A 26,900-nucleotide genomic window follows, 5' to 3' on the forward strand; every position below is an offset into this window, starting at 1 on the left:
TAACACGGTGAAACCCCGTCTCTACTAAAAATACAAAAAAAAAATTAGCCAGGCGTGGTGGCAGGCGCCTGTAGTCCCAGCTACTCGGGAAGCTGAGGCAGGAGAATGACATGAAGCCGGGAGGCGGAGCTTGCAGCGAGCGAGATCGCACCACTGCACTCCAGCTTGAGCAACCAAGCAAGACTCCGTCTCAAAAAAAAAAAAAAGAAAAAAAGTAATTTCCATCTGAACACAGAACTGTTTGTTGTAATGTAGTTGTAATGTAATGTTTTGTTTTGTTTTTGAGACAGAGCCTCACTCTGGCTGGAGTGCAGTGGCACCATCTCTGCTCACTGCAACCTCCACCTCCCAGGTTCAAGCAATTCCCATGCCTTAGCCTCCCAACCGCTAGGATTACAGGTGTGTGCCACCACACCCAGCTAATTTTTGTGTTTTTTTTTAAATGGAGACGGGGTTTTGCCATGTCGGCCAGGCTGATCTCAAACTGCTGGCCTCAAGCAATCCACTTGCCTCAGCCTTCCAAAGTGCTGGGATTAGAGGCGTGAGCCACTGTGCCCAGCCAGTAATTTACTTTAAATACAAATATCTTTCTCTTTTCTTCCATCTTTAGGAGTGTCTAAAAGTTAAATAGTCAGAAAATGTCAGTCTCAAGTGGCTTAAATAAAAGAATTGAAGGATATGTTTGTCGTAATTTTCAAAGTATTCTTTTTGAACTCTTAAATATAGTTTACATATATCCAAATAACTATATTTAGTAACCAATGGACATATTTTGTATTTTTTTTAGAGAAGTACTAGTTATAAAACTAATAAGCCAAGGGACGATTGAAGAATCCATGCTAAAAATTAACCAACAGAAATTGAAACTAGAACAGGATATGACTACAGTAGATGAAGGTGAGTTGTTTGTAAGCAGAAACTTCAATATTTATCTATATGACCGTGCATCTAATTAGTCAGTGCAAGAGGATGACAAAGATGGCTAAAGTCCTTAACTAGCTTACAGTTTAGGGATGATGTGTGATGTGGGAGAAGGTAAGCATGTTTATTTCAAAAGTACTAAAATAATTTTTTTGAAGTTTCTTAAGTTCAAAATTTTTATTTTTGTATATGTTTTTGAAAAGAGTATGTTCAAAACTCAGAAATGAAAGAACAGATGCCTCCTAGTCGCCCCATCTCCCAACTTCCCCAATAGAGGTGACAAGTGTTAGCCTTTTGTTTTTGTGTGTGTGTGACCAGTTATTTTATGTGTATAAAAATAAACACGTATTCTTTCTTTTATGGGAGAAAGGGTGCATGTCAACTTACGATACACTCTTCTGCACCTTTTCTAATTTAATGTTAATTGGAAATAAGCAAGTTTTTTCATTCTAATTCCTAGTATTGATAATTGTTCATTTTAATTTAGCAAATTTCTGTTCATGACAGACACTGTTATGTCTGTGTTATATTAGGCACTCTGTGCTATAAAAATCAATACACTTTAATCTGTCTACAGCGAGAGAGAAATGCGTATGATCAAATAGTTACTTGTCTTTCTTGCATAGCATTTATTTCAGGGTGCTGTGGAAGCTTGGGGAGGCGGGCAGTAGAGAAAGTTTGAGTAAGAAGCAACTGAGATCTTTAAGAGTAAGGATAAGTAGGGTGATCATAGTTAAACAATTAGCAGTCATTACTAGGCTTTGTGTGCATGTGGCAACTTGTCAGTTTCAGGTTGTCCAGGAAATACAGTAAAGTGAATGCATAAGGCAGATTCTCTTTGGGCAATGTTTTCCTTATTATTTTGGTAGGGCAGCTTTTAGAATTTAGTAAAGCATTTAAATTCTTTTTCAGCAATACTAGCAAATATCCAAATATATGGATTTTATTCTAACAATAAGTCTCTAAATATAATAGAACCATAATAGTTGATAAAATTAACTGTAAGTCTTTTCTTACGGGCTAGTTCATTTCCTCAGAGGGAAATTCTTCAGCCTCCTGTGAAGTGAAGAGAGAGGTGGGGAAAGGTGGTATGAGAATGGCCCTGAGAAATGAAGGAGGGAGGCTTGTTCTCTAATTTAAATATTAATAGTTAATCTGCCTGTTTTCAGCAGCCTCTCTCTTCTCTTCTATGACAAGTCCAGAGTTCCTCAGACTCATGTTCTCCAAAGAGAATAAACCTTCAGTTTTATACATTTGGGGCAAATGGCTGGCTCTCTTGGGCAAGCTTTAGACATCTTACCTGTTCAAGCTGATTATAACTTCATGTTTCCCATTTACCCCCATTTCCTGAGCTTTGAAGGTAGAAGGGTAAGGATTCTGGGTATGAACTAGCCTTGCATTTCCCACCTGCAGGCACTTAAGCTTTTACTTTATTGTCAAAAGTCAGTTTCCATTCTTTCATCGTTTTCTTTCAAAAGTTGTGGACAACTCTCTCTCTGCTGTTGTCTTTTTCTCCTATTCTTTCTCCTTTGTCTAATTCCCTTACACTTTTTTCTCCCATCGTATTTTAATGGTATTATGGATGATGGGAACAGAGGTGATGTGTATGTTTGATCATTTTCAGTCATAATTAATGTAAATTATTTGTATTTGTATAAATTTGGTCAGTCTAAAATTTTGCCTGTTATGTTCACCTACGTTGTGTGTTAAAATAGCAGTGTATTTTTAGCTGTGCTCTCAAGCCAATAGCTTTGAAATGTTTAGTTATGAAGAATCCTGCCGTCTCCTTACCACTTTTTTCGGGGTGTTGCTCTGTCGCCCAGACTGGAGTGCAGAGGCGCACTCACTGCAAGCTCCGCCTCCTGGGTTCACGCCGTTCTCCTGCCTCAGCCTCCCGAGTAGCTGGGACTATAGGCACCCGCCTTCATGCCCAGCTAATTTTTTGCATTTTTAGTAGAGACGGGGTTTCACTATGTTAGCCAGGATGGTCTTGGTCTCCTGACCTCGTGAGCCACCGCTCCTGGCCTCTCCTTAACACTTTTCCTAGAAGTTTTCCTTTATCTTGTTAAAGCTGTTTATATGTGTTTTTCCCAGTGTGTATTTTATTTGCTAGAGTAAGGATGTAATGGTGTCTCTTATTTACTCATTTAGCTGTAATCATTTGTCTTCAACTGTGTCCCGGGTTTCATTTAGGTAATTTTGACACTGGACTGGTGACAATACATGTATGCCCTTCTTTCCATCTCTCACAGTGAGGTCCTTTTCCTCTATAAACAAAAATGTATCTTTGTAATTGACTATGTATTGCTTTTTGTTACCAATCTGTTTGCCCCCTCTTACATGAAACTATGAAAGGTAAAGACCATGATTCCTCTCAAATATGCTTATCAGATTTTTGTGTTCCTAGAGCTTGCCTTAGTGGTTATCAAAGTACCAACAGCAGGAGCAGCATGTCCTAAGAAATTCGCAATTTGAAATGCAAATTCCTAAGCCCCATTCTATACCTACTTGGTCAAAAACTCTGGCGATGGCACCTAATAATACTTGGTTTAACAGGCTATCGAGGTGATTCTGATAAAGCTAAAATCAGAGAACTACTGTTTTAAAATAAAGATTTTGTTTGGGTTTTTTTTTCATTAATTTTCCTTAATGTGATTAATCGTATTAATACATTTTTTACCTTTTTGCACTTAAAAAATATATATATATTACCACAATCATGACTACATACTTTTTGAATTTTTTTATTACAGAAATAGTCGTACAAAAAGCAGTGGCTGGGCGTGTGGTTCATGCTTGTAATGCCAGCACTTGGGGAGACAGGCGGGAGGATCGTTTGAGCCCAGGAGTTCAAAACCAGCCTGGGCAACATAGCAAGACTCCATCTCTATTAAAATATATATATATGTATATATATATATGTATGTATGTATGTATATATATATACATATACATACATATATATATACATATATATAATTTTTTAATTGTTGAAAGTATAGTATGAATGAAAAATACAGTGATTTAACAGTTGTGACATTTGCAGTGTTTGTTTTTTCTACTTCTTTTTTCCCATTGATCCATAATAAAGTCAATTATAAACATGGCAATTTATTTTCAATATCACAGCATTTTCCTCTAAGTTGGTACAATACCATTGTAGCATCTAAGAAAATAAACAGTAATTTTCAGATATTATCATATTATTCATATCCAGATTTCTCTCATTTGTCCCCTTAATGTCTTTTATAGCTTTCCTTAAAACACCAGGGTCCAAAGTTCACACACAGCATTTTATTGTATTCTATCTTTAGTATCTTTAAGTTTAAAAGAATCTCCTTATTCTTTTCCTTCTTTTCTCCCTGCATTCTTCCTAACATAGTATCAGTTTATATATTAATTTATGAAGTGTCAATTTGGATTTTATGGGCTATTTTCAAGTCTATGGATGAGCTTGGAAGCAAGGATGTCAGTGAACTCCCTAAGAGTTGATGTACTATTTTGTGTTCCTGTGGATATATGTGTTTTGTTTTGTTTTGTTTTTTTAACAGAGAAAAGAAGAGTGGATGAAAGTACTCATAATTTTAGATTGTAGCTGAGGTGTATATTTGTGAGAGAGGGGAGGAAGAGAGAAGTGGTTAGTTTTGCTACATTTCAGCCACATCTAATTTATAAAATTATTCATAGTTACAGATCTATCACAGATCAGCAAATATTTGAATTGCCAGCTGTGCTGTTGTCACTAACTAGTAAATTAATAAATCAACTCGTCTCAAAATATTCTCAGTGCTGAATTGAATTAATCAGGGATGGCTAGATTATCTGCCACTGTGACACAAAGAGATTTAGAAAATCTCAAATAATTCCTGTAAGTGCTTATAAATACTGGGGCCTCATTTAATTAAAATATAGGGCAAACATTGGATAAACAAGGTAATCTAAAGTGGCTAATTTAATCATCAGCCGGTATGCTGTGCTCAGAATGTTGTTTATATGTATACATTGTGGGTCTGAGTCAGTGATTATATCTTTAGATGAAAAATAATATAGATTAGTTTTCGTTGGTTTAGGTTTGGGTTTGTTATCCTTGTTTTCCCTACTCCATTTCTTACATAAATGTTTTTTATTTAGCAAATGTGAGAAGTTAAGTACCATGAATTAGATACTATCCAGTCTATTACCGTGTATTTTTATATAGCTTTATAAAATTGGAAAAATAACCTTAGATTGCTATGTTGGCAATATGAACAAGAACATAGAGGAAATAGCCCTAATCTAAGTAGAGCTTAGGAAGGTTTTTAACAGGGGTGACACTGAAGCAAACTAGCCCTTGAAAGATGAGTAAGAATTCACCAAAGAAAAAAAATAATTGAGACAATTTTTTTTTAAATAAAATATTTTTATAAAGCTTTTAATGCTACTTTCTGACCTACAGGTGATGAAGGGAGTATGCCAGCAGATATAGCCACATTACTAAAAACATCAATGGGCCTGTGAAATAAGAACTGTGAATTCTCAATTGATGAGGAAATATCAACTTGGTGCACTCAAGGACATTTACATTATGATGACCATGGGGTTTATGAACATTTATAACTTTTTATAATTTCCATATTACATTTCTCATAGTATGGACAACTTTTTGCCACTAACTGAATTCTCCAAATACTCACACGTGAAATTTCAGAAAAGAAGCCACAAATACGTAGTCCTGAAGATGTTGAATAATCATTTTACAAAGCAGTTTTCTGAATGGGGATTAGTTGGTGATTGTTTGTAACAAATACGCTAATGCTTTAGAAATGTCAGTATTTTTGTAATTATTTCTACCTCCAAATATATATATATTGTCTTTCACTGGATAATGTGTGTAGATTTTTACATGTGCCTTATTTGACAATGCTTATGTCTTGTTTTTGCTTGTCTTATTTGAAGTTCTTTTTTATTATGTTAAAGAATGCAGCTGTATAGATTATATAGCTTTCATTTTATTGCTATTTGAAGCAGATGTTCACCAATGTCAGCAAGAACTCAACCTGAATTTAAAGGTGGCATTCCATATACTAACATCCCCCAGGTCCTCTCAAGTACTTCTGCTGAAACAAATTTGTTTGGCTAGGCACTAAGTTGTTTTCCAGTGAATAGTAACTAAAGAAGCCCCTACCTTGCTCCATGGATTAATTCCTTCTGTTCATTTTCCAACTGCACTAATTGTGCATATTACTCTGCCTAATCTTGTGCATGTTTTCATTGATTTCCCTCTCCCGGCTTTTGCTTCTCTTGAAACTGTTGCCCAGTCACTTCTGCTCCAATTCTCTTCCTCTCTAAATAGTAGTTTATTACTGCCACATCTCCATGCATCAGCAAAATGTTGGTGACATTTTTCTAGCCTGGCAGAACAGATTACTTAAAGCTAGCTATTTCACTTCAAAGCAGACTGAATGTGACTTCATCTAAAGGCAGCATTAGGTACTGCATGGAAATAGGTCATTAACTTGAAACTCTTATCAAAATATATTTTACCAGTTTCCAGAATTTCCAGTACAGGACCGCCTGAAGAGAGAGCCATTGTTCAATTCCAATTCAGTGTGAGTGACAAAGTGAAATTTAGAAGTGAAGTTGTCTATTTGATATTTAACTCTTTATTAAATCTTTCTTTAAAATTCTGCCTGTCAGTCTATATTGCTGTTTTTATTATACATCAGTTTCTTTGTATAACTTGTGAGTTCCATGTGTTTTGTTTTTATTATGTAAATATCATTATAAATAAACTTATTTATAAATCAAAGATTTGTTAATTTTTGGAAATCATGCTTTTCAAAGCATCCTAACTTGCTAAGATGCTAGGTAATACGACCCTCTGGATTTGGAAGGCAAATAAAACTCTTACAGTGATTATTTAGATATTAAAGACGGAGAGCTCATGGCTTAACCCCGGTCTTGATGGTATATTGAACAGACTGAATATATTTTACCATTACAGGGCTAAAATGAGTCTTCATGTGTTAATACTACCTCCTTGTACATCACCATACCCAAATCAGTTATTCAAATTGTTAGGAATTTTACCTTTTAAAATCTCATAATGGATTTCTCATAAGTTTTCTGTATTAATGTATTTTCAATGATAGGCTGTTTCTTTTGTTGTTGTTGTTGTTGTTGTTGTTATATCCATACTTTTATCTCTAATGAAATGTAGTTGGGTTCTTCCTGTAATGCGCTATTATGTCTTGGGCTTAATAAAAATATTTGTGATCATAAGTTGTATTTTCACACCCTTTTTAATAGTTTCTAACCCTTCCTCCTCCTACCCTTAAAAACATATATATATATTGGGCACAAATGAGATTATCTTATGTGCTTAATATTGCCTGTTTGCCAGTAAATTGGAACTTAACTACCTGGGATGTATTCTCATTGGTTCCTTCATTGGACTGATCTCAGTAAATACTGTAACCCATTATCACTACAGAGCAAATGAAGCGAGAGTTGGAGTAATATCTTGACCAACTGAAGCATTTTTTAAATGCAAGCTACACAAAGAAGACATGCCTTATGCATTTTTATAACTGTTTGGGACCCCCATAGACTTTTAACTTCATGCCAGTAGATACTGACTTTGAAACATTACTGTTGTTCCTAACAGTTGGTATTATCATGTAGTGGAGAGACGGGGGTATGAGGAGATTTGGTTTCCATTTGTGTGACCTTATGTGTGATACTTCACAGTCCATAAATTTAAGGAATTGATTGTTTTAACTCTTATCAAAAATGTATTTTTGAAATTATAAATTCAATATGCAGTTCACTTTCTGCTTGACTTCACTCTCGCTTAGCCACCCTCTCTTTGTATAGAAGCAAGGAGACATTTAATTTGGATACACAGTGGGATAATGGAATGTATTGTTCTTCAGTGCAAAAAAATTACCTAAGGGTTATGATAATGCTAAATATTTCCTTATGAAACTTGCTGTGGTTATACTTTATACTTGAATTATGATTTGTATAAATAGGATTGATTATCTTATTTTGAATTTTCATAATTTTGTATAAGCATTGGATTATCACTTTTACTTCTGTCTTCATTAAAGCTTGATGTGGGGGAAATTTAGCTATGCAGAAGAGTGAAGAAAAGTTAAATACTTTCATTATCTAGAACATTATTTGCATTTCTTTCGTTAAAGGTAATATTTTTTCTTCATATTGCCTGGATTACATGTTGGAGGGTTTTGAATGAGATTCACATACAACCTATTAGCATTTACTTATAGCAACTAATAACAAGAAAATTTGATCCAAAGAATCAAGGTACTTAGAAAATACACTGTTTTATGTGTAATCCTTAATAATTTATATTTGTTATTGTTGTTGTTGTTTTGAGACAGTCCCTCTGTCACACAGGCTGGAGTGCAGTGGCGCGATCTCGACTCCCTGCAACATGTGCCTCCCAGTTCAAGTGATTCTCCTGTCTCAGCCTCCTGAGTAGCTGGGATTACAGGTGCCCGCCACCACACCCGGCTTATTTTTGTATTTTTAGTAGAGACGGGGTTTCACCATGTTGGCCAAGTTGGTCTCGAACTCCTGACCTCAAGTGATCCACCCGCCTCGGCCTCCCAAAGTGCTGGGATTACAGGTGTGAGCCACTGCGCCCGGCCTAAAGTATTAGATAACTTTTTTTTCAATTTCATAAAACATTATCGAGAGGAAAGAAACACCTTGAATAAGATCATACCTACCTATCTGGGCTTTTCTTTTCCTCTTCTTTCTTTCTCCCCGACATCCTCCTCTCTTTTTTGACTTCTTAATTGTGAATAAAGCTTCTGTAAATATATGTGGACAGGTTTTTATGTGGACATGTTTTCAGGTCCTTGAAATAAATATCAAGGAGCACAATTGCTGGATTGTATGATAAGCATATGTTTAGTTTTATAAGAAATTATCACTGTCTTCCAAGGTAGCTGTACCATTTGTATTCTCATCAGCAACAAATGAGAGTTACCTGTGCTCCACATCCTCGTCAGCGTTTGCTGTTGTCTGCTGTTTTGGATTTTTTACCATTGTGACAGTCATATAGTGGTATCTTGTTTTAATTTGCAGTTCCCTAATGACATTTTGTTGGGCACCTCTTCATATGCTTATTGCTACCTGTATCTTTGTTGAGGTGTCCATTGAGGTCTTTTGCCCATTTTTTGATCAGCTTGTTTGTTGTCTTGTTGACTTTTATGAGTTCTATAAAATTTTGGATAACAGTCTTTTGTCAGATACATGTTTTACAAGTATTTTCTCCAAGTCTATGGCTTGTCTTCTCATTCTCTTGATCTCTGGAGTATCTACATTTTTCTCATCACAACAATTTTATTCATGTCGGTAAATTCATCTTTGCAAGTTTCTCTGGCTGCATATCTAGAGCCTTTTGAGCTGTGTCAGATTCCCACAGTCAGCTCTTTTCTCGATAACTCCCTTTATATTCAGTTTGAATTTCATTCCAGGATTATCAGTTTTTGTTCCTTTGCTGCACTTTCATCTTTGCTGGGAGTTCCCTCTTTTGATTCATTTTTGTAAAATGTCAAAGGGATTTATCACTGGGCCACAAGCAGGCAATAGCAATACAACTACACACTTCGCTATCTATGCGGGAATAACAGATGTGCAGTGACCTCTGGCAGTCTTTGATAGAAATGACTGGTCATTGGTCATGATGTACATAGGTTATTTACACAGGGATATGTGAACTAGAGAGCTACTAGCAAAGTTTGTGTTTTATGCAATTACAGGTAATTGTGGTAGCTGAAGTCCAAACCATTTTGGGGGAGGGGAAGAATGGTGTTGCTAAACCATTGTGACTGCAATTCGTGCATGTTAGAACCTGTGCAAAGCAAGGTCTGCCTGTATTATGTACTATTTTTCTGTAATTGTAAATGATGAGAAGGTATTCTGAAAGAAAAAGATACTGAAGAAAGATTTGTTTTTGTTTTCCTTTTTAAAAATCAGAATATGGCTAAAGTGAAAATCTTAGTGGAGCTGGGGAGGGAGCATGTGGATTATCTGGCAGGCTGATGTAGCTGTCTTATCTGATGAGAGAGATGCCCCCGAGAAAAACAAACTTGAAGGCAACATGGATCAGCTAGAGTTTGGTTTGGGGTCTTCGTTTTATCCAGTTAGCGATGGCAGGAATGGCTTGGACTTTCTTCCGTAAAGTCACCAGCCTTGGATGGCTGTCTAACAGGTCAGGCTTAAAGACCAGAAGTGTGGTACTGCAAATCTCCCAGTAGAAGTCTGCCCAAGTTACCTAGTTTAAAGGAAACAAACTTTTCATTTGAACATAGAAAGTACAGCTGTATCAGCATTCCAAAATTAAAATTAGTTTCTTAATCTAAAAGATTCAAAACAATCTTGTTATTACAGAAGCAGAATGTTTATATGATAGAAGTTCAGAAAATTACTGATATACTCCAGCAATCAGGTTACTACTATTAAACATTTTCATGTATAAGATATTTTTCTATGCTGATAGATGTTGTTTTACTAACATGAGATCTTAATGGTACATACTCTTGTAACCTTGTCCAGTCCTCCACCTCTCTGTGACAATACATTTTCCTTATCCAATAACCAATATGTATTTTTCCAACTGTTCTAAAATTGCCCTTTACAGGACAAAGCAGGATCTATTCCAGGTCTATGCATTTGATCTGCTTATGTCCATTAACTCTTCAAAGCAGTACCCTTTTTTTCATATCACCAAATTATTGAAGATTTCACACTAGTCCTACAGAATGTTCTATCTTCAGGACCTTTGTATTTCATCTTACCTTGTTCCTTTGTACTACGTAGTATAAAGGAAGGTGCAGGTTATTCTTAGAGGGTATATAGTTTCAAGTGAAATATTTGTGGCTAAAATACATTATACTGTATCACATAAAAAGAATATATGGATGTCTGACCATTAGGGGTATGCCAAGATTGGCCACTGGATTAGTGATGACAGCCTGGTCCTACCATTGTACAGTTGCATGTTTTTACCTTTGTGACTAGAAACCAATCTGTATGCTGTTACTTTGGCTCCATATGATTATCAAAGAGTGAAGTTTAAATGTGGACCACTCTTTTTTCTTTTTGTATAGAATTTAATAAACCTGATTGCTAGTGTTTCAGGAACTTATTAAACATCTGTCAGCCAAGAGAAGCTACTGGCTGGAAGACTCAAAATTCAGAATAAATCCAGAATTTATTCAAATGTTTGTCAAGCACCTACTGTGTGCCATGCCCAGGTCTAGGTGCTGGAGAGCAAGGTAGGATGCGAGCCCCTTCTCTCATGTAGCTTTTATTTTAGAAGGGAAAAACAAATATGCAAAATGATAGGGGTTAGGAAAAAAGAAAGTGAAGTCATGTGATGGACTATGACATGGTCAGGGAAGACTTTTAAGAGGTGACACATAAGCCCAGGCTTAAATATAAACAAGGATTAAGACCTGCAGTGAGCAATCTGGGGATTAAGCGTTCCAGGTGTAGGGAAATGCATAAAGGCCCTTAAGTGGGGGTGTGAGTTAGGTCTGAGGGACACACACACCAGTGTGTTTGGAGCACTGTGAAGAAGGGAGAGTGCCCAGAGATGAGATCAGAACATCATTTACAAAGGAATCTTAATAGAAAATGAAAAATAAATTCTTAGAAATTTTTCAATAAATAGGGCAGGGAGAGGAGCATTTTAGTAAAGGCTATGAGGGGAGTCAGAAGAAATGAAGGGGTATGTGAAGAGATTGAAAGTTGAGAATAAAGACATGGCAAGTTTACTTCTGTATCACCCAGAAGGGCTGAACAGGGCAGACAGCAGAGTGTCAGCATGCTACAAAAAAGCAATCTTATCTCCCAGAATGCAGTCTCTCTGAAGGTAGGGACTGCTACCTACCACAACTTGTAAATCAGGTTTAGATTTGATTTTTTTGGCAAGACTACTCATAGGTGGTAGTGTGCCTAGTATCTGGTTGTCTAACTTTTTTGTGATTATTGATGATCGGTCCATGCCTACGCCAATTAATTTTTCTGGGGTTGGAAAGTCTTGATAGTTTATTTCAGTCTTTCTTTCTTATCTATTAATTGGAATACTTTCATGAAGAGAAACTTTTTCCAATTGATTGAGATATAAAATGCTTCATAATTTATCCTGATATAAAATACATATGAGTTTATACTGTTAGCTATAGTTCAAGTTCAGGAATAGGATATTTACTTGACCTTACTCACCTTACATCTCTATCTCCTTTCTCCCACATTGAAGATCCTGGTTCTCAGTGACATCAACATAATTTATTTTTGTACCCACAATATGAGTATAATAATACCAGAAAAAAAATACCAATATTTTCTAGTACCACCAACAATATGATTACTGAAAATAGTATATGATTTTTTGTTGTTCTAAGCTAAGAGATATCTGTCTTAGATGTATAATCAAATTAGTGTGTTTTACAAATGATACTTCTTGAAATAGTTCTTCTCTAATAGAGTACATATGTATTCTGTGTGTTCTCTATGCACCTCTTTTGCATAGTTAGGTTCATTTACTTGTCTTTGATTTTTAGGATAGCTTTTTAAAGTTTTTGCTGCTAATATATAATTATATAAAATATGGTTCCAAAGTCAAATCTATTTTTTAAAAAGGTTTATTTAAAGAAGTTTAACCTTTGTTCTTGCTGTAAATTCTGTCCCCTCCCTATAGGTAACTTTTTTTCAGTAAGTTTTTATACTTCTTTTGGTTTGTCCTTTTATTTGCTTGAATTTTTTAAGATATAAAACATACTCACAGAGTTACCAATAAGCCACTCTCTCCCCCCTAAATATGTGTCCAAGTCTTGCATAAGATGAGGCGCATTATACGTGAGCAGCTCATTGAACATCTGCTCCTAGAAGGAGAAAATATCACTTTAAGAATAATGAGAAGAAAAGTAACATGATCTGAGGAGGAAGTAGATTTCTCCATCTTTATTCTCCCACATGAATTCAAGAAGAAAGAGAAGTAGCTAGATTTTTTATTCAAATTTATGACATGGAGATGTAGGTCTGATTCTCTATAGATGTGAATCATAGATGTGAATCTGGTTTGTATATTTCTCAAAAGCATTTTTACATATGCACTACCAAAATTATTTTGTGTTGGAACCAGGACATCAGAATGTCCTCAGAATGTCATCTCTTTATTGCTCATGGATTGAAAAAATAGTTTTTTGTCACCAGTTCTTACAGTTTCTTTGTGTATAATGACTAAATATTTTACCCACAAAATCTTATTTTTTCTTAAATTTACTAAAGCAAAAGGATTCTATTGTCTTTTTAGATTCCTAAAATTTCCCTCTTTCTTAACCTAGCTTTTTTAAAGCTAAATAATATAACTGAAGGTAAAGAAATTTATTTTATTTCGTAAGGCTAGACCCTTCTAGTTTGGCAGTTCTTCGTTCGCTATTGCGTTTATAATGAATCATGATCTTGGGCCTTTATGTATTTTCTCATTGGACTACCATTGTGCCTTATCAGATTTGTCTATCTTGAATATCATCTACAAAATGCATCATCTAGTTATCCCCTCAATATATAAACTAATATTATTTAAAAATTAACATCCTTAGGAAAATATATATAAAACATCCATTTTTTAAATTGTCATCATTTTTCTACTTGAAGCTCTGAAGACCAAATAATTTACTCAAGGCCTCTTTCTTGATAAGAGATGTTTGTTTATATATAAGAATTCTGCCTGTTTGAGTCTTGGTTATGAAATAGAAGCCAAACTCAAAAATATATATATATCATTTATTAATATGTCTAAATGATCTATAATGAAATCCAACTTTTATTAAGATAAGTCAGATAGTGGATACTGTACCAATTTGCTGATTTACTTGCTGTTATGATTATGACTTAGCTAGATGGTATATACTACCACAACATAATGCCTTATATTTGTAGAGTACATACAGGTTGAGCCTCCCTAGTCCAAAAATCCAAAATGCTCCAAAATCCAAGATGTTTTGAGCATGGGCGTGATGCCCAAAGGAAATGCTCAGGGGAACATCTCAGATGTCGGCTCTTGAGATTTGGTATGCTCAACCAGTAAGTATAATGCAAATATTCCAAAATCTGAAGAAAACCCCAATTCTGAAATGCTTCTGGTCCCAAGAATTTCAGATAAGGGATACTCAATATGTACTTACATATGTTTGCCAGATTTAAAAACCGAAGCTTATAAAGCTTGTCATGATTTTGACTTTATGTTCTTTCTCTTATTCTATAAAGTGCTCTGTGGTCAGTATATTCATAGTTTTAAAGAAAACATTAGTTATGAGTCTTTCTGCTGCTTACACAGAATTTGTAATCCCATTGAAGGGCAGTGAGTCGAGAACCATGTGGTGCTTGCCACAGGTCTGCTCACCTCAGTTGGCATCAGTCAGAAAAGTAATGGCCAATTTGATTGTTAGACAACTTTCCAAAAACTCCTGTGTGCACTCCTGGCAAATTCTGTTCTTCTAACGTGCATTTCCAGAGCTTCAGGTGCACCAGTGTTTGTGTACATGCAGAGTCAAATAAAACTCTTACATCTGTGCTATTGACTTCTCCTTGAGTCCAGATTCTCTTTGTAAGTTTGGTGAATTATTTCAGTCTAATGAAATGTAAATTAATAAACAGTATAATTAGTATTTAAGTTTCATTTTAAAGTACAATCAACCAAAATAACATAAAGAAGATAAGATTTGATTTCTTCTTTTTTCCAGATATGTTTTAAAAAATACATTTCCTGATCCATCCTAGATAGCCACTCCTTTACTTGATGGATTCAGAAATTTCTAGCCTCTCTTTTCAGAGAGTTATAAAGGAGGTTTTTTCACCCTGAGAAGTTGTTGCTATGAAAGTTTAACAAATGACTTTTAGAGAGGTTCGTATATTTCTCAAAAGCATTTTTATATGTGCACTACCAAAATTATTTTGTGTTGGAACCAGGACATCAGAATGTCCTCAGGCCTTCTCATTCTTCTTCCCCATCCTGTTCTTTAGATGAGGAAATGGAAACACAGATACATTAAATAACCAAAGTAACACTAATGGTAAGTTCAAAGATTGTCATGGTGACCAGTATCCAAAGACATCTTTTGCTTTTAATTCTTTTTTTATTGGAAATGGAATTTTTAGTAATAAATACTGTAAAATTGTGTATTTGGTAGATTTTTAAGCTGTATATGACAAGAATATATTCACTATCCATCTTAAGTGCATCAATATTCTGCCTTTGAAATTTTCACGTGACCACAAGATGGCAGCAATGTAGCCCACTACCAACAGTCTAAGAAATGAAATACAGAACAGTGCATTTTTCATTATATATTAGCCAAGTCCTGCTTGTTAATTAGATAGTCTATAGCTATCAGCAGTGTTTCTGCAACGTGTTCGGCCTTTGTATGATTTAATCATGAACTTGGATTGCTGTGTCCTTTGAAATTGTTTTTTTGAAATAGGTGGTATTAAGAGAGTTGTTATTCTAATACAAAGGTAGAGTGTTACTCTTATCATAAATGTTCGAAGAATATTTTCCTCTGGGAGGTGGCCTCTGTTATGGAGCCTCAGCCACAGAAATGTAGAAAATAGAAAAGTAGAGAAGAGCAAACTGATAAATTGATAGACTGCACATCAGGGGGGTCTTTGGTACATGGAACAAAAATCTTTAGACACTTTTAAATTGGAGAGCATCTGTTTCTACATTTATAATCATGTGTAAAATACAGATGCCATCTCCGACAAATAGTAAAAACAATTAACACCAAAGTATATAACACTATTAATTATAATAGTTAATATTTAACACTTCCTACCTAGCCATAGGCACATATGCTAACATTTAATCCTGCCAACATAGTTCAAAGTAGAGCCTGTTGTATCCCCACTTTACAACGAGTTTGAACTATAAATAGGGAGTTAAGTGACAGCTAGTAAGAAGGGAATCAGGATTCAAGCCTGGCAGTTTGACTCCAGAGCCTAAATGTACTTATGTCAAAAAGTTGTATTTCTATCATCAAAGCTGAGCTTTATTATTTCCTGGCTAGGCCTATATATATACGTGTGTGTGTGTGCAGACGCTACACACCTTACATTTATATCATGGAGTTAGTCAATGTAAATACTTTTGTGTCCAGATATCTCTATTCAAATCAGAAGGTGCTAATTAAATAGTATTTACTATAAATACTAAGTAGATAGTATGTGCTTAAATATGTGCTTAAGTAAATTGATAAGACTGCCTGCTATTTGTGCTGTGGCTTTCGGCTATAGGCTTTAGCTTTAACATGTACATAAATATTCATGCACAGCTGTTTTGAACAGCTGCTTGCACTGTGGTATTATACCCAGTGGTTAAGAACCTGGGGTTTGAGTCAGTGACGATTTGAATTCCTTCTGCACCACTTCTAGCTGAACAATTTTGGGTAAGTTGTTTACACTACATGAAACGCTTGTTTTCTTACCTGGAAGATGAGGATAACAACAGTTTCATTCTAAAGGAATGCTTAAATTAGTTACCAATTTAAGCAATTTTATACCTAGGTGATGAGGCTATGGGATCTAAATTCAGCTGTCTGGGCTCAGTTCACAGTTCTGTTAGTTGTGTGACTTTGGGCAACTCTAACTGCTGTTTCTCAGTGTCTTCATCTGGAAAGTGAGCATGACAATAAAAAGCACTTATCTTGAAGGGGGAGAAGGAGGGCTGACTGAGATAACACATAGAGCTGAGAGTAACACAGGCACATGGTGTGCATTTGATGAGTGTGGTTCTGATCACGTATTTAACAAGTGTGTAATGCCTACTACGTAAAAGGCACTGTGATGGCGGTGGGGGATCAGTTGAATAATACAGACATGATTCCTACCCCCCGATGCATCCAGCTTGAGGAGACAAACAACAAACAAGTAATCACACACCACCTGCCAGTCTCTTTAAAATAGAGGCTGTGATGAGCGTCCTAAAGGAAACCACTAGAAGCTGTAATAAAGATGTCTATTTAGAATTCTGCATAAAGATGAATAATTTGACAAATATATATCATTTTGCATTCATCTCAACCACAGTAATGAATATTTTTAAAAAGAACCCACAAGGAAGTGGAAAGAGGAGATAAGAGCAAACAAAATTTGAAGCTAGTAAGCAGATGGGTGAATGGCACCTGCAAAGGGAAAGCCGAGAACCAATCCCATCAACAACATGAAATCCTTAAATGGCTCAGGAAATGACCGGATATGTCTAGAACTGGGGTTAAGGAGGTTTGGGAGGGGATAAAATGAGGATTGTTGGAAAACTATTAAGTGGTTTTAGCATGGGATGTTCTTCATTTTACATTACTAGACAGCTGTCCCTTCCCCATTCTTAGTGGAAAACAGCCTAAGAATTTTTATAAATTTAGAAGCACAATATCAGAAATTTAGAACTCAAGGACTGATGAAGTTGAGAAATGCTTTCTAAAAGTAATGCAGAAAAGCCAAGAGATGGGAAATAGGAAAAGAGCCAACATCTGAATTACCGGAATTCTACTATAATGGAACAAAGAAAATAAAGGGGGAGGAAATCATTAATGAAAGAATTAAAGGAAATTTCCTTGAACTAAAGGACATGGGTCCCAGATTGAACGGACTCACCAAGGAAACAGCACAATGGATGAAAACAAGATCATACCAAGACTCATCATTGCAAAATTTTAGAACTCTAAGGGCACATGTTTTATAATCTTTCAGAGTGGAAAAAAAATAGGTCACATACAAAAGGTCAGTAGTTACACTGAATTCAAACTTCTCAACAGCCTTTCAAATACTAATGAAAAATTACTTTCATCAGAATTCTACACCCAGCCAAACTATAAAACAAGTTTGAGAATAAAATAAAAACATCTTTAGACAAATAAGGCCCCAAAAGCCCTAAATTTTATTTCCTATGACCAGTAAGCTCTTAGAGGACTGTTCCACAAAAGCAAGGAAAGAAAACAGGAGAATGAACCCAGGAAAATATAAAAAAGAAAAAAAAATCCGGGGTGATAATAAAGATCTCAGGATGACAACTGTGACCAAGTATCTAGGACAACCATACCAGAGCGAAGCATTGTTACTCACAAGATAGACATATCCATACCATCTGTCATAATCATATCTGCTGTCATCAAACCTTCATTTTAACTTTTGGAATACTAGAGGATGTGCCCCCAAATAAACAACGGAGTAAACAAAGAAAGAAGGCAGCATCCAGGAACAGGACTCCAGCTCCACAGAATGGCATCACTGGAATAACAGCGAAGGGAATTCCAATGAAGAGAGCTGTGCAGAAAACCTAGAGAACTCGGCAAAGAATGGAAGTCTCCTAGACATAGAGCGCTCCAAGAAATATTGGAAATAACAGATGAACTGATATTACGTTGACCTTGTGAAAAATTGTATTGTCAGGCTATTGGATACTGTGGAAAGTCAGCAGTAAAAGTAAAAAGAAGCAAAAGAAAGCAATTACTAATTTTGAGGAAGAAAAGTGAGAAAGGAAATATTATAAAAGCATACTACAGTGCACAGTTCTGTGCATTATTTGCATAGCATACTAATCACAGGATATTTAACCTAAAAATTTTCACATCACAATATTGGGAGCTTGGTGAAAGGGAAGCAGAAAGGATGAGATGTAAGAGAAAAATTGTTATTACAGGTTGAGATCCCTTATCCAACATGCTTGGGAACAGAATTGTCTTCAATTCCAGACTTTTTCAGATTTTGGAATATTTGCATATACATAATGAGATACATAGGGGATGGGGCCTAAATCTAAACACCAAATTCATTTATGTTTCATTGACACCTTATACACATAGCCTGAAGGTAATTTTATACATTATTTTCAATAATTTTGCACATTTGCCAAAGTGTCTTAAGTACTTACATGTGGAATTTTCCACTTGTGCTGTCATCTTGGTGCTTAAAACGTTTTGGAGTTTGGGGCATTTTGGATTTCAGATTTTCAGGTTAGGAATGCTTAACCTGTACTATCATAAGTCTTGAGAAATCATTTACAATTGGTCAATCAGAGGAAGTCATATTTACATATCCTATAGAAATATGGAAATGTGTAAATCCTAAAGAAACTGCTAAACAAATTTTTAAAAGGGTTGCATCTGGGGAGGAGTTAATGCGAAGGGGTACAATAGGGAATTGCTGTACTTTATTTTAAACTTTTAAAATATAATTTGATATTTTAAAATTATACATATTGCTTTGATATTAAGGAACTTTCTACGGCACGTAACACAATGTCTGGCAGGTGGTGTGTAATTAATACTAGGAATAGCAAATGGATCACATTACTTTCACATCTTGCTTTTTCTCTGCCCAAGGAAAACATGACATGAAATCATCCAGTGTGTCCACGATAGCATCAACATGACATTGTTCCATTTCTGTGCTTCCAGCCAAATCTATGGAATAGAGAGAGGCCCATCAATATGTTTAATTTACTATATTAAAAAGTTTGTTTTTAATAGATAGTATATTCATATGGCTGAAAATTCAAAAGAGTATAAACAATATCCAGTGAAGACTAGCTTCCATCTACCACATTTTGCTCCCTTACCTACCTACCTTACTAGTACCACTTTAATTAGTATTCTTACATTATTTCTTTATGAAAATACAAGCAAATAAAAAAATATATCCCACTAGATATGCTTCCTCATCCCATGTCCCCTACATATCTTTCTTTACAAGTACCCAAAGGGTGTACTTTTTTTTTTTTTTTTTTTTTTTTGGCTACATGGGGATTCCTTGAGGTAGAAGTGCCACAATTTATTATTTTTTTTTATTATACTTTCAGTTTTAGGGTACATGTGCACAACGTGCAGGTTTGTTACATATGTATACATGTGCCATGTTGGTGTGCTGCACCCACTGACTCGTCATTTACATTAGGTATATCTCCTAATGCTATCCCTCCCGCCTCTCCCCACCCCACAACAGGCCCTGGTGTGTGATGTTCCCCTTCCTGTGTCCTCCTTCCTGTGTCCATGTGTTCTCATTGTTCAATTCCCACCTATGAGTGAGAAGAGTGAGAACATGCAGTGTTTGGTTTTCTGTCCTTGTGATAGTTTGCTGAGAATGATGGTTTCCAGCTTCATCCATGTCCCTACAAAGGACATGAACTCATCATTTTTTATGGCTGCATAGTATTCCATGGTGTATATGTGCCACATTTTCTTAATCCAGTCTATCATTGTTGGACATTTGACTTGGTTCCAAGTCTTTGCTATTGTGAATAGTGCCGCAATAAACATACGTGTGCATGTGTCTTTATAGCAGCATGATTTATAATCCTTTGGGTATATACCCAGTAATGGGATGGCTGGGTCAAATGGTATTTCTAGTTCTAGATCCCTGAGGAATCGCCACACTGACTTCCACAATTGTTGAACTAGTTTACAGTCCCACCAACAGTGTAAAAGTGTTCCTATTTCTCCACATCCTCTCCAGCACCTGTTGTTTCCTGACTTTTTAATGATTACCATTCTAACTGGTGTGAGATGGTATCTCATTGTGGTTTTGACTCACATTTCTCTGATGGCCAGTGATGATGAGCATTTTTTCATGTATCTTTTGGCTGCGTAAATGTCTTCTTTTGAGAAGTGTCTGTTCATATCCTTCACCCACTTGTTGATGGGGTTGTTTGTTTTTTTTCATGTAAATGTGTTTGAGTTCTTTATAGATTCTGGATATTAGCCCTTTGTCAGATGAGTAGATTGCAAAAATTTTCTCCCATTCTGTAGGTTGCCTATTCACTCTGACGGTAGTTTCTTTTGCTGTGCAGAAGCTCTTTAGTTTAATTAGATCCCATTTGTCAATTTTGGCTTTTGTTGCCATTGCTTTTGGTGTTTTAGACATGAAGTCCGTGCCCATGCCTATGTCCTGAATGGTATTGCCTAGGTTTTCTTCTAGGGTTTTTATGGTTTTAGGTCTAACATTGAAGTCTTTAATCCATCTTGAATTAATTTTTGTATAAGGTGTAAGGAAGGGATCCAGTTTCAGCTTTCTACATATGGCTAGCCAGTTTTCCCAGCACCATTTATTAAATAGGGAATCCTTTCCCCATTTCTTGTTTTTGTCAGGTTTGTCAAAGATCAGATGGTTGTAGATGTGTGCTGTTATTTCTGAGGGCTCTGTTCTGTTCCACTGGTCTATATCTCTTTTTTGGTACCAGTATCATGCTGTTTTGGTTACTGTGGCCTTGTAGTATAGTTTGAAGTCAGGTAGCATGATGCCTCTAGCTTTGTTCTTTTTGCTTAGGATTGACTTGGCAAAGCAGGCTCTTTTTTGGTTCATTAAAGTATGAACTTTAAAGTAGTTTTTTCCAATTCTGTGAAGAAAGTCAGTGGTAGGTGGATGGGGATGGCATTGAATCTATAAATTACCTTGGGCAGTATGGCCATTTTCACAATATTGATTCTTCCTGCCCATGAGCATGGAATGTTCTTCCATTTGTTTGTATCATCTTTTATTTTGTTGAGCAGTGGTTTGTAGTTCTCCTTGAAGAGGTCCTTCACATCCCTTGTAAGTTGGATTCCTAGGTATTTTATTCTCTTTGAAGCAATTGTGAATGGGAGTTCACTCATGATTTGGCTCTCTGTTTGTCTGTTATTGGTGTATAAGAATGCTTGTGATTTTTGTACATTGATTTTGTATCCTGAGACTTTACTGAAGTTGCTTATCAGCTTAAGGAGATTTTGGGCTGAGATGATGGGGTTTTCTAAATATACAATCATGTCATCTGCAAACAGGGACAATTTGACTTCCTCTTTTCCTAATTGAATACCCTTTATTTCTTTCTCTTGCCTGATTGCCCTGGCCAGAACTTCCAACACTATGTTGAATAGGAGTGGTGAGAGAGGGCATTCCTGTGTTGTGCCAGTTTTCAAAGGGAGTGCTTCCAGTTTTTGCCCATTCAGTATGATATTGGCTGTGGGTTTGTCATAAATAGCTCTTATTATTTTGAGATAGGTCCCATCAATACCTAATTTATTGAGAGTTTTTAGCATGAAGGGCTGTTGAATTTTGTCAAAGGCCTTTTCTGCATCTATTGAGATAATCATGTGGTTTTTGTCTTTGGTTCTGTTTATATGCTGGATTACATTTATTGATTTGAGTATGTTGAACCAGCCTTGCATCCCAGGGATGAAGCCCACTTGATCATGGTGGATAAGCTTTTTGATGTGTTGCTGGATTCAGTTTGCCAGTATTTTACTGAGGATTTTCCCATCGATGTTCATCAGGGATATTGGTCTAAACTTTTCTTTTTTTGTTGTGTCTCTGCCAGGCTTTGGTATCAAGATGATGCTGGCCTTATAAAATGAGTTAGGGAGGATTCCCTCTTTTTCTATTGATTGGAATAGTTTCAGAAGGAATGGTACCAGCTCCTCCTTGTATCTCTGGTAGAATTCGGCTGTGAGTCCGTCTGGTCCTGGACATTTTTTGCTTGGTAAGCTATTAATTATTGCCTCAATTTCAGAGCCTGTTATTGGTCTATTCAGAGATTCAACTTCTTCCTGGTTTAGTCTTGGGAGGGTGTATGTGTCGAGGAATTTATCCATTTCTTCTAGATTTTCTCGTTTATTTGCGTAGAGGTGTTTATAGTATTCTCTGATGGTAGTTTGTATTTCTGTGGGATCAGTGATGATATCCCCTTTATCGTTTTTTATTGCGTCTATTTGATTCTTCTCTGTTTTCTTCTTTATTAGTCTTGCTAGCAGTCTATCAATTTTTTTGATCTTTTCAAAAAATCAGCTCCTGGATTCATTGATTTTTTGAAGGGTTTTTTGTGTCTCTATCTCCTTCTGTTCTGCTCTGATCTTAGTTATTTCTTGCCTTCTGCTAGCTTTTGAATGTGTTTGCTCTTGCTTCTCTAGTTCTTTTAATTGTGATGTTAGGGTGTCGATTTTAGATCTTTCCTGCTTTCTCTTGTGGGCATTTAATGCTATAAATTTCCCTCTACACACTGCTTTAAATGTGTCCCAGAGATTCTGGTATGTTGTGTTTTTGTTCTCATTGGTTTCAAAAAACATCTTTATTTGTGCCTTCATTTCGTTATGTACCCAGTAGTCATTCAGGAGCAGGTTGTTCAGTTTCCATATAGTTGAGCGGTTTTGAGTGAGTTTCTTAATCCTGAGTTCTAGTTTGATTGCCTTGTGGTCTGAGAGACAGTTTGTTATCATTTCTGTTCTTTTACATTTGCTGAGGAGAGCTTTGCTTCCAACTATGTGGTCAGTTTTGGAATAAGTGCGGTGTGGTGCTGAGAAGAATGTATATTGTGTTGATTTGGGGTGGAGAGTTCTGTGGATGTCTATTAAGTCTGCTTGGTGCAGAGCTGAGTTCAATTCCTGGATATCCTTGTTAACTTTCTGTCTCGTTGATCTGTCTAATGTTGACAGTGGGGTGTTAAAATCTCCCATTATTGTTGTGTGGGAGTCTAAGTCTCTTTGTAGGTCTCTAAGGACTTAGTTTATGAAACTGGGTGCTCCTGTATTGGGCGCATATATATTTAGGATAGTTAGCTCTTCTTGTTGAATTGATCCCTTTACCATTATGTAATGGCCTTCTTTGTCTCTTTTGATCTTTGTTGGTTTAAAGTCTGTTTTATCAGAGACTAGGATTGCAACCCCTGCTTTTTTTTGTTTCCCATTTGCTTGGTAGATCTTCCTCCATCCCTTTATTTTGAGCCTATGTGTGTCTCTGCATGTTAGATGGGTTTCCTGAATACAGCACACTGATGGGTCTTGACTCTTTATCCAATTTGCCAGTCTGTGTCTTTTAATTGGAGCATTTAGGCCATTTACATTTAAGGTTAATATTGTTATGTGTGAATTTGATCCTGTCATTATGATGTTAGCTGGTTATTTTGCTCATTAGTTGATGCAGTTTCTTCCTAGCCTTGAAGGTCTTTACAATTTGGCACGTTTTTGCAGTGGCTGGTACTGGTTGTTCCTTTCCATGTTTAGTGCTTCCTTCAGGAGCTCTTGTAGGGCAGACCTAATGGTGACAAAATCTCTCAGCATTTGCTTGTCTGTAAAGGATTTTATTTCTCCTTCACTTATGAAGCTTAGTTTGGCTGGATATGAAATTCTGGGTTGAAAATTGTTTTCTTTAAGAATGTTGAATATTGGCCCCCACTCTCTTCTGGCTTGTAGAGTTTCTGCCGAGAGATCAGCTGTTAGTCTGATGGGCTTTCCTTTGTGGGTAACCTGACCTTTCTCTTTGGCTGCCCTTAACTTTTTTCCTTCATTTCAACTTTGGTGAATCTGACAATTATGTGTCTTGGAGTTGCTCTTCTCGAGGAGTATCTTTGTGGCGTTCTCTGTATTTCCTGAAGTTGAATGTTGGCCTGTCTTGCTAGGTTGGGGAAGTTCTCCTGGATAATATCCTGCAGAGTGTTTTCCAACTTGGTTCCATTCTCCCCGTCACTTTCAGGTACACCAATCAGACGTAGATTTGGTCTTTTCACATAGTCCCATATTTCTTGGAGGCTTTGTTGATTTCTTTTTATTCTTTTTTCTCTAAACTTCTCTTCTCACTTCATTTTGTTCATTTGATCTTCCGTCACTGATACTGTTTCTTCCAGCTGATCGATTCGGCTACTGAAGCTTGTGCATTCATCATGTAGTTCTCGTGCCATGGTTTTCAGTTCCATCAGGTCCTTTAAGGACTTCTCTGCATTGGTTATTCTAGTTAGCCATTCATCTAATCTTTTTTCAAGGTTTTTAAACTTCTTTGCCATGGGTTAAAACTTCCTCCTTTAGCTCGGAGAAGTTTGATCATCTGAAGTCTTCTTCTCTCAACTTGTCAAAGTCATTCTCTGTCCAGCTTTGTTCTGTTGCTGGTGAGGAACTGCGTTCCTTTGGAGGAGGAGAGGCGCCCTGATTTTTAGAATTTTCAGTTTTTCTGCTCTGTTTTTTCCCCATCTTTGTGGTTTTATCTACCTTTGGTCTTTGAAGATGGTGACATACAGATGGGGTTTTGGTGTGGATGTCCTTTCTGTTTGTTAGTTTTTCTTCTAACAGTCAGGACCTTCAGCTGCAGGTCTGTTGGAGTTTGCCGGAGGTCCACTCCAGACCCTGTTTGTCTGGTATCAGCAGCGGAGGCTGCAGAACAGCGAATATTGCTGAACAGCAAATGTTGCTGTGCTGCCTGATCGTTCCTCTGGAAGTTTTGTCTCTGAGGGGTACCTGGCCATGTGAGGTATCAGTCTGCCCCTGCTGGGGGGTGCCTCCCAGTTAGGCTACTCAGGGGTCAGGAACCCACTTGAGGAGGCAGTCTGTCTGTTCTCAGATCTCAAGCTGCATGCTGGGAAAACAACTACTGTCTCCCAAGCTGTCAGACAGGGACATTTAAGTCTGCAGAGGTTTCTGCTGCCTGTTGTTTGTCTATGCCCTGCCTCCAGAGGTGAAGTCTATGGAGGCAGACAGGCCTCCTTGAGCTGCGGTGGGCTCTACCCAGTTGGAGCTTCCCGGCAGCTTTGTTTACCTACTCAAGCCTCAGCAACGGTGGGCATCCCTCCCCCAGCCTCACTGCCGCCTTGCAGTTTGATCTCAGACTGCTGTGCTAGCAATGAAAGAGGCTCCCTGGGCGTAGGACCCTCTTAGCCAGGCACGGGATATAATCTCCTGGTGTGCCATTTGCTAAGACTGTCAGAAAAGCGCAGTATTAGGGTAGGAGTGACCCAATTTTCCAGGTGCTGTCTGTCTGTCACCCTTTTCCTTGGCTACGAAAGGGAATTCCATGACCCCTTACGCTTCCCGGGTGAGGCGATGCGTTGCCCTGTTTCAGCTCACGTTTGGTGCACTGCACCCACTGTCCTGCACCTACTGTCTGACAATCCCCAGTGAGACAATCCCCAGTACCTCAGTTGGAAATGCAGAAATCATTCATCTTCTGCGTCGCTCACTCTGGGAGCTGTAGACTGGAGCTGCTCCTATTCGGTCATCTTGGAACAGCCTCTCCCACAATTTATTTAACTAGCCTCAACTGATTAGGTTTGTTTCCAGTCTTTTGTTAACACAAGCAACACTGCAACAAATAACCTGTACCTACGTTATAATTTATTTTGTATAAAGAATTATTTTTATTTTTGCAGACGGTTTTTGTCAGGAGCATTTGTTTTCTGACTGGAGATTAAAATTTTTAAATAATAGAGGGTTTTTTTTTCTTTTGTCTCACTTGTTAATCATTATTTTTGGTAATAAATCATTGGTCTTCCTAAAAGTTTTCTCAATGGTGCCAATTTAAAATGCTTCTGTGTAGAAGCTTTCTAAAATGCATTGCTTTTGTAAAACTGTATAAATTTATTAAAAATTAAGAAACTGTATACTGACAGTGGATGAATTGTATGTAAATTATACCTCAATAAAGGTGTTAAAATCGGAAGAAAATTCTTGAGCAATTTAGAGTTCCTCTGTAAACTATATTTTTGTGTGTGTGATATTCAAAGGTTGATTATTCGTCTTTCTGACCTTGAATAGTCTTCAGAATTCTTCACTCATTTTCATCCCTACTTTGACTTCCACCTCAAGGCTTCAGCTAAAAATTTATGGAGGTGACTCCTTATTCAATATTTTTAGTCCTAAACCACAGGCTCATTTTTTCAGCCTCCTTTTGGATATATCTCTGATTACTCTTTTGGCCCCTGAACATTCTTCCACAAATCCTCAAATACAGTCATCACACCTTTTCTCAAACCAGCTCTCCTTTTTTTACCCAACAAATAATTATGGGCCTCAACCGTGACTCAGCCCCAAGTAGTGGCTGTATATAGTAGCATTGAATAGAAGAGGTAAATTCCTTGCCTGCATGGCACACATGGTCATCTGGAGAAGGCAGACATTGAGGAGGGTATTGCAAGTTGAAAAAAGTATTTTAAACAGAAAAGCGAAAGAGACGAA

General features: G+C 36.7%; 2 protein-coding genes across 14 annotated transcripts in view; one reads left to right on the plus strand and one right to left on the minus strand.

The window, feature by feature from the left end:
* The window catches only part of SMARCAD1 (SWI/SNF-related, matrix-associated actin-dependent regulator of chromatin, subfamily a, containing DEAD/H box 1), an 83,600-nt gene extending 76,418 nt beyond the window's left edge, over positions 1-7,182 (plus strand). For both annotated transcript variants that reach the window (XM_054553303.2, NM_001374139.1), the window contains 2 exon segments: positions 788-897; positions 5,357-7,182. In XM_054553303.2, coding sequence (XP_054409278.1) covers positions 788-897; positions 5,357-5,418 — 172 coding nt within the window. In that variant the 3' untranslated portion in view covers positions 5,419-7,182.
* HPGDS (hematopoietic prostaglandin D synthase) overlaps positions 5,575-26,900 on the minus strand; it is a 106,641-nt gene continuing 85,315 nt past the window's right edge. For all 12 annotated transcript variants that reach the window (XM_054554193.2, XM_063723537.1, XM_063723536.1 and 9 more), the window contains 3 exons: positions 19,291-19,400; positions 12,726-12,824; positions 5,575-10,210 (listed from right to left, as the gene is read on the minus strand). In XM_054554193.2, coding sequence (XP_054410168.1) covers positions 10,046-10,210; positions 12,726-12,824; positions 19,291-19,400 — 374 coding nt within the window. In that variant the 3' untranslated portion in view covers positions 5,575-10,045. The remainder of the gene's footprint in view (positions 10,211-12,725; positions 12,825-19,290; positions 19,401-26,900) is intronic.

Source organism: Pongo abelii, chromosome 3 (genome assembly GCF_028885655.2).
Source record: "Pongo abelii isolate AG06213 chromosome 3, NHGRI_mPonAbe1-v2.0_pri, whole genome shotgun sequence".
Lineage (NCBI taxonomy): Eukaryota > Metazoa > Chordata > Mammalia > Primates > Hominidae > Pongo > Pongo abelii.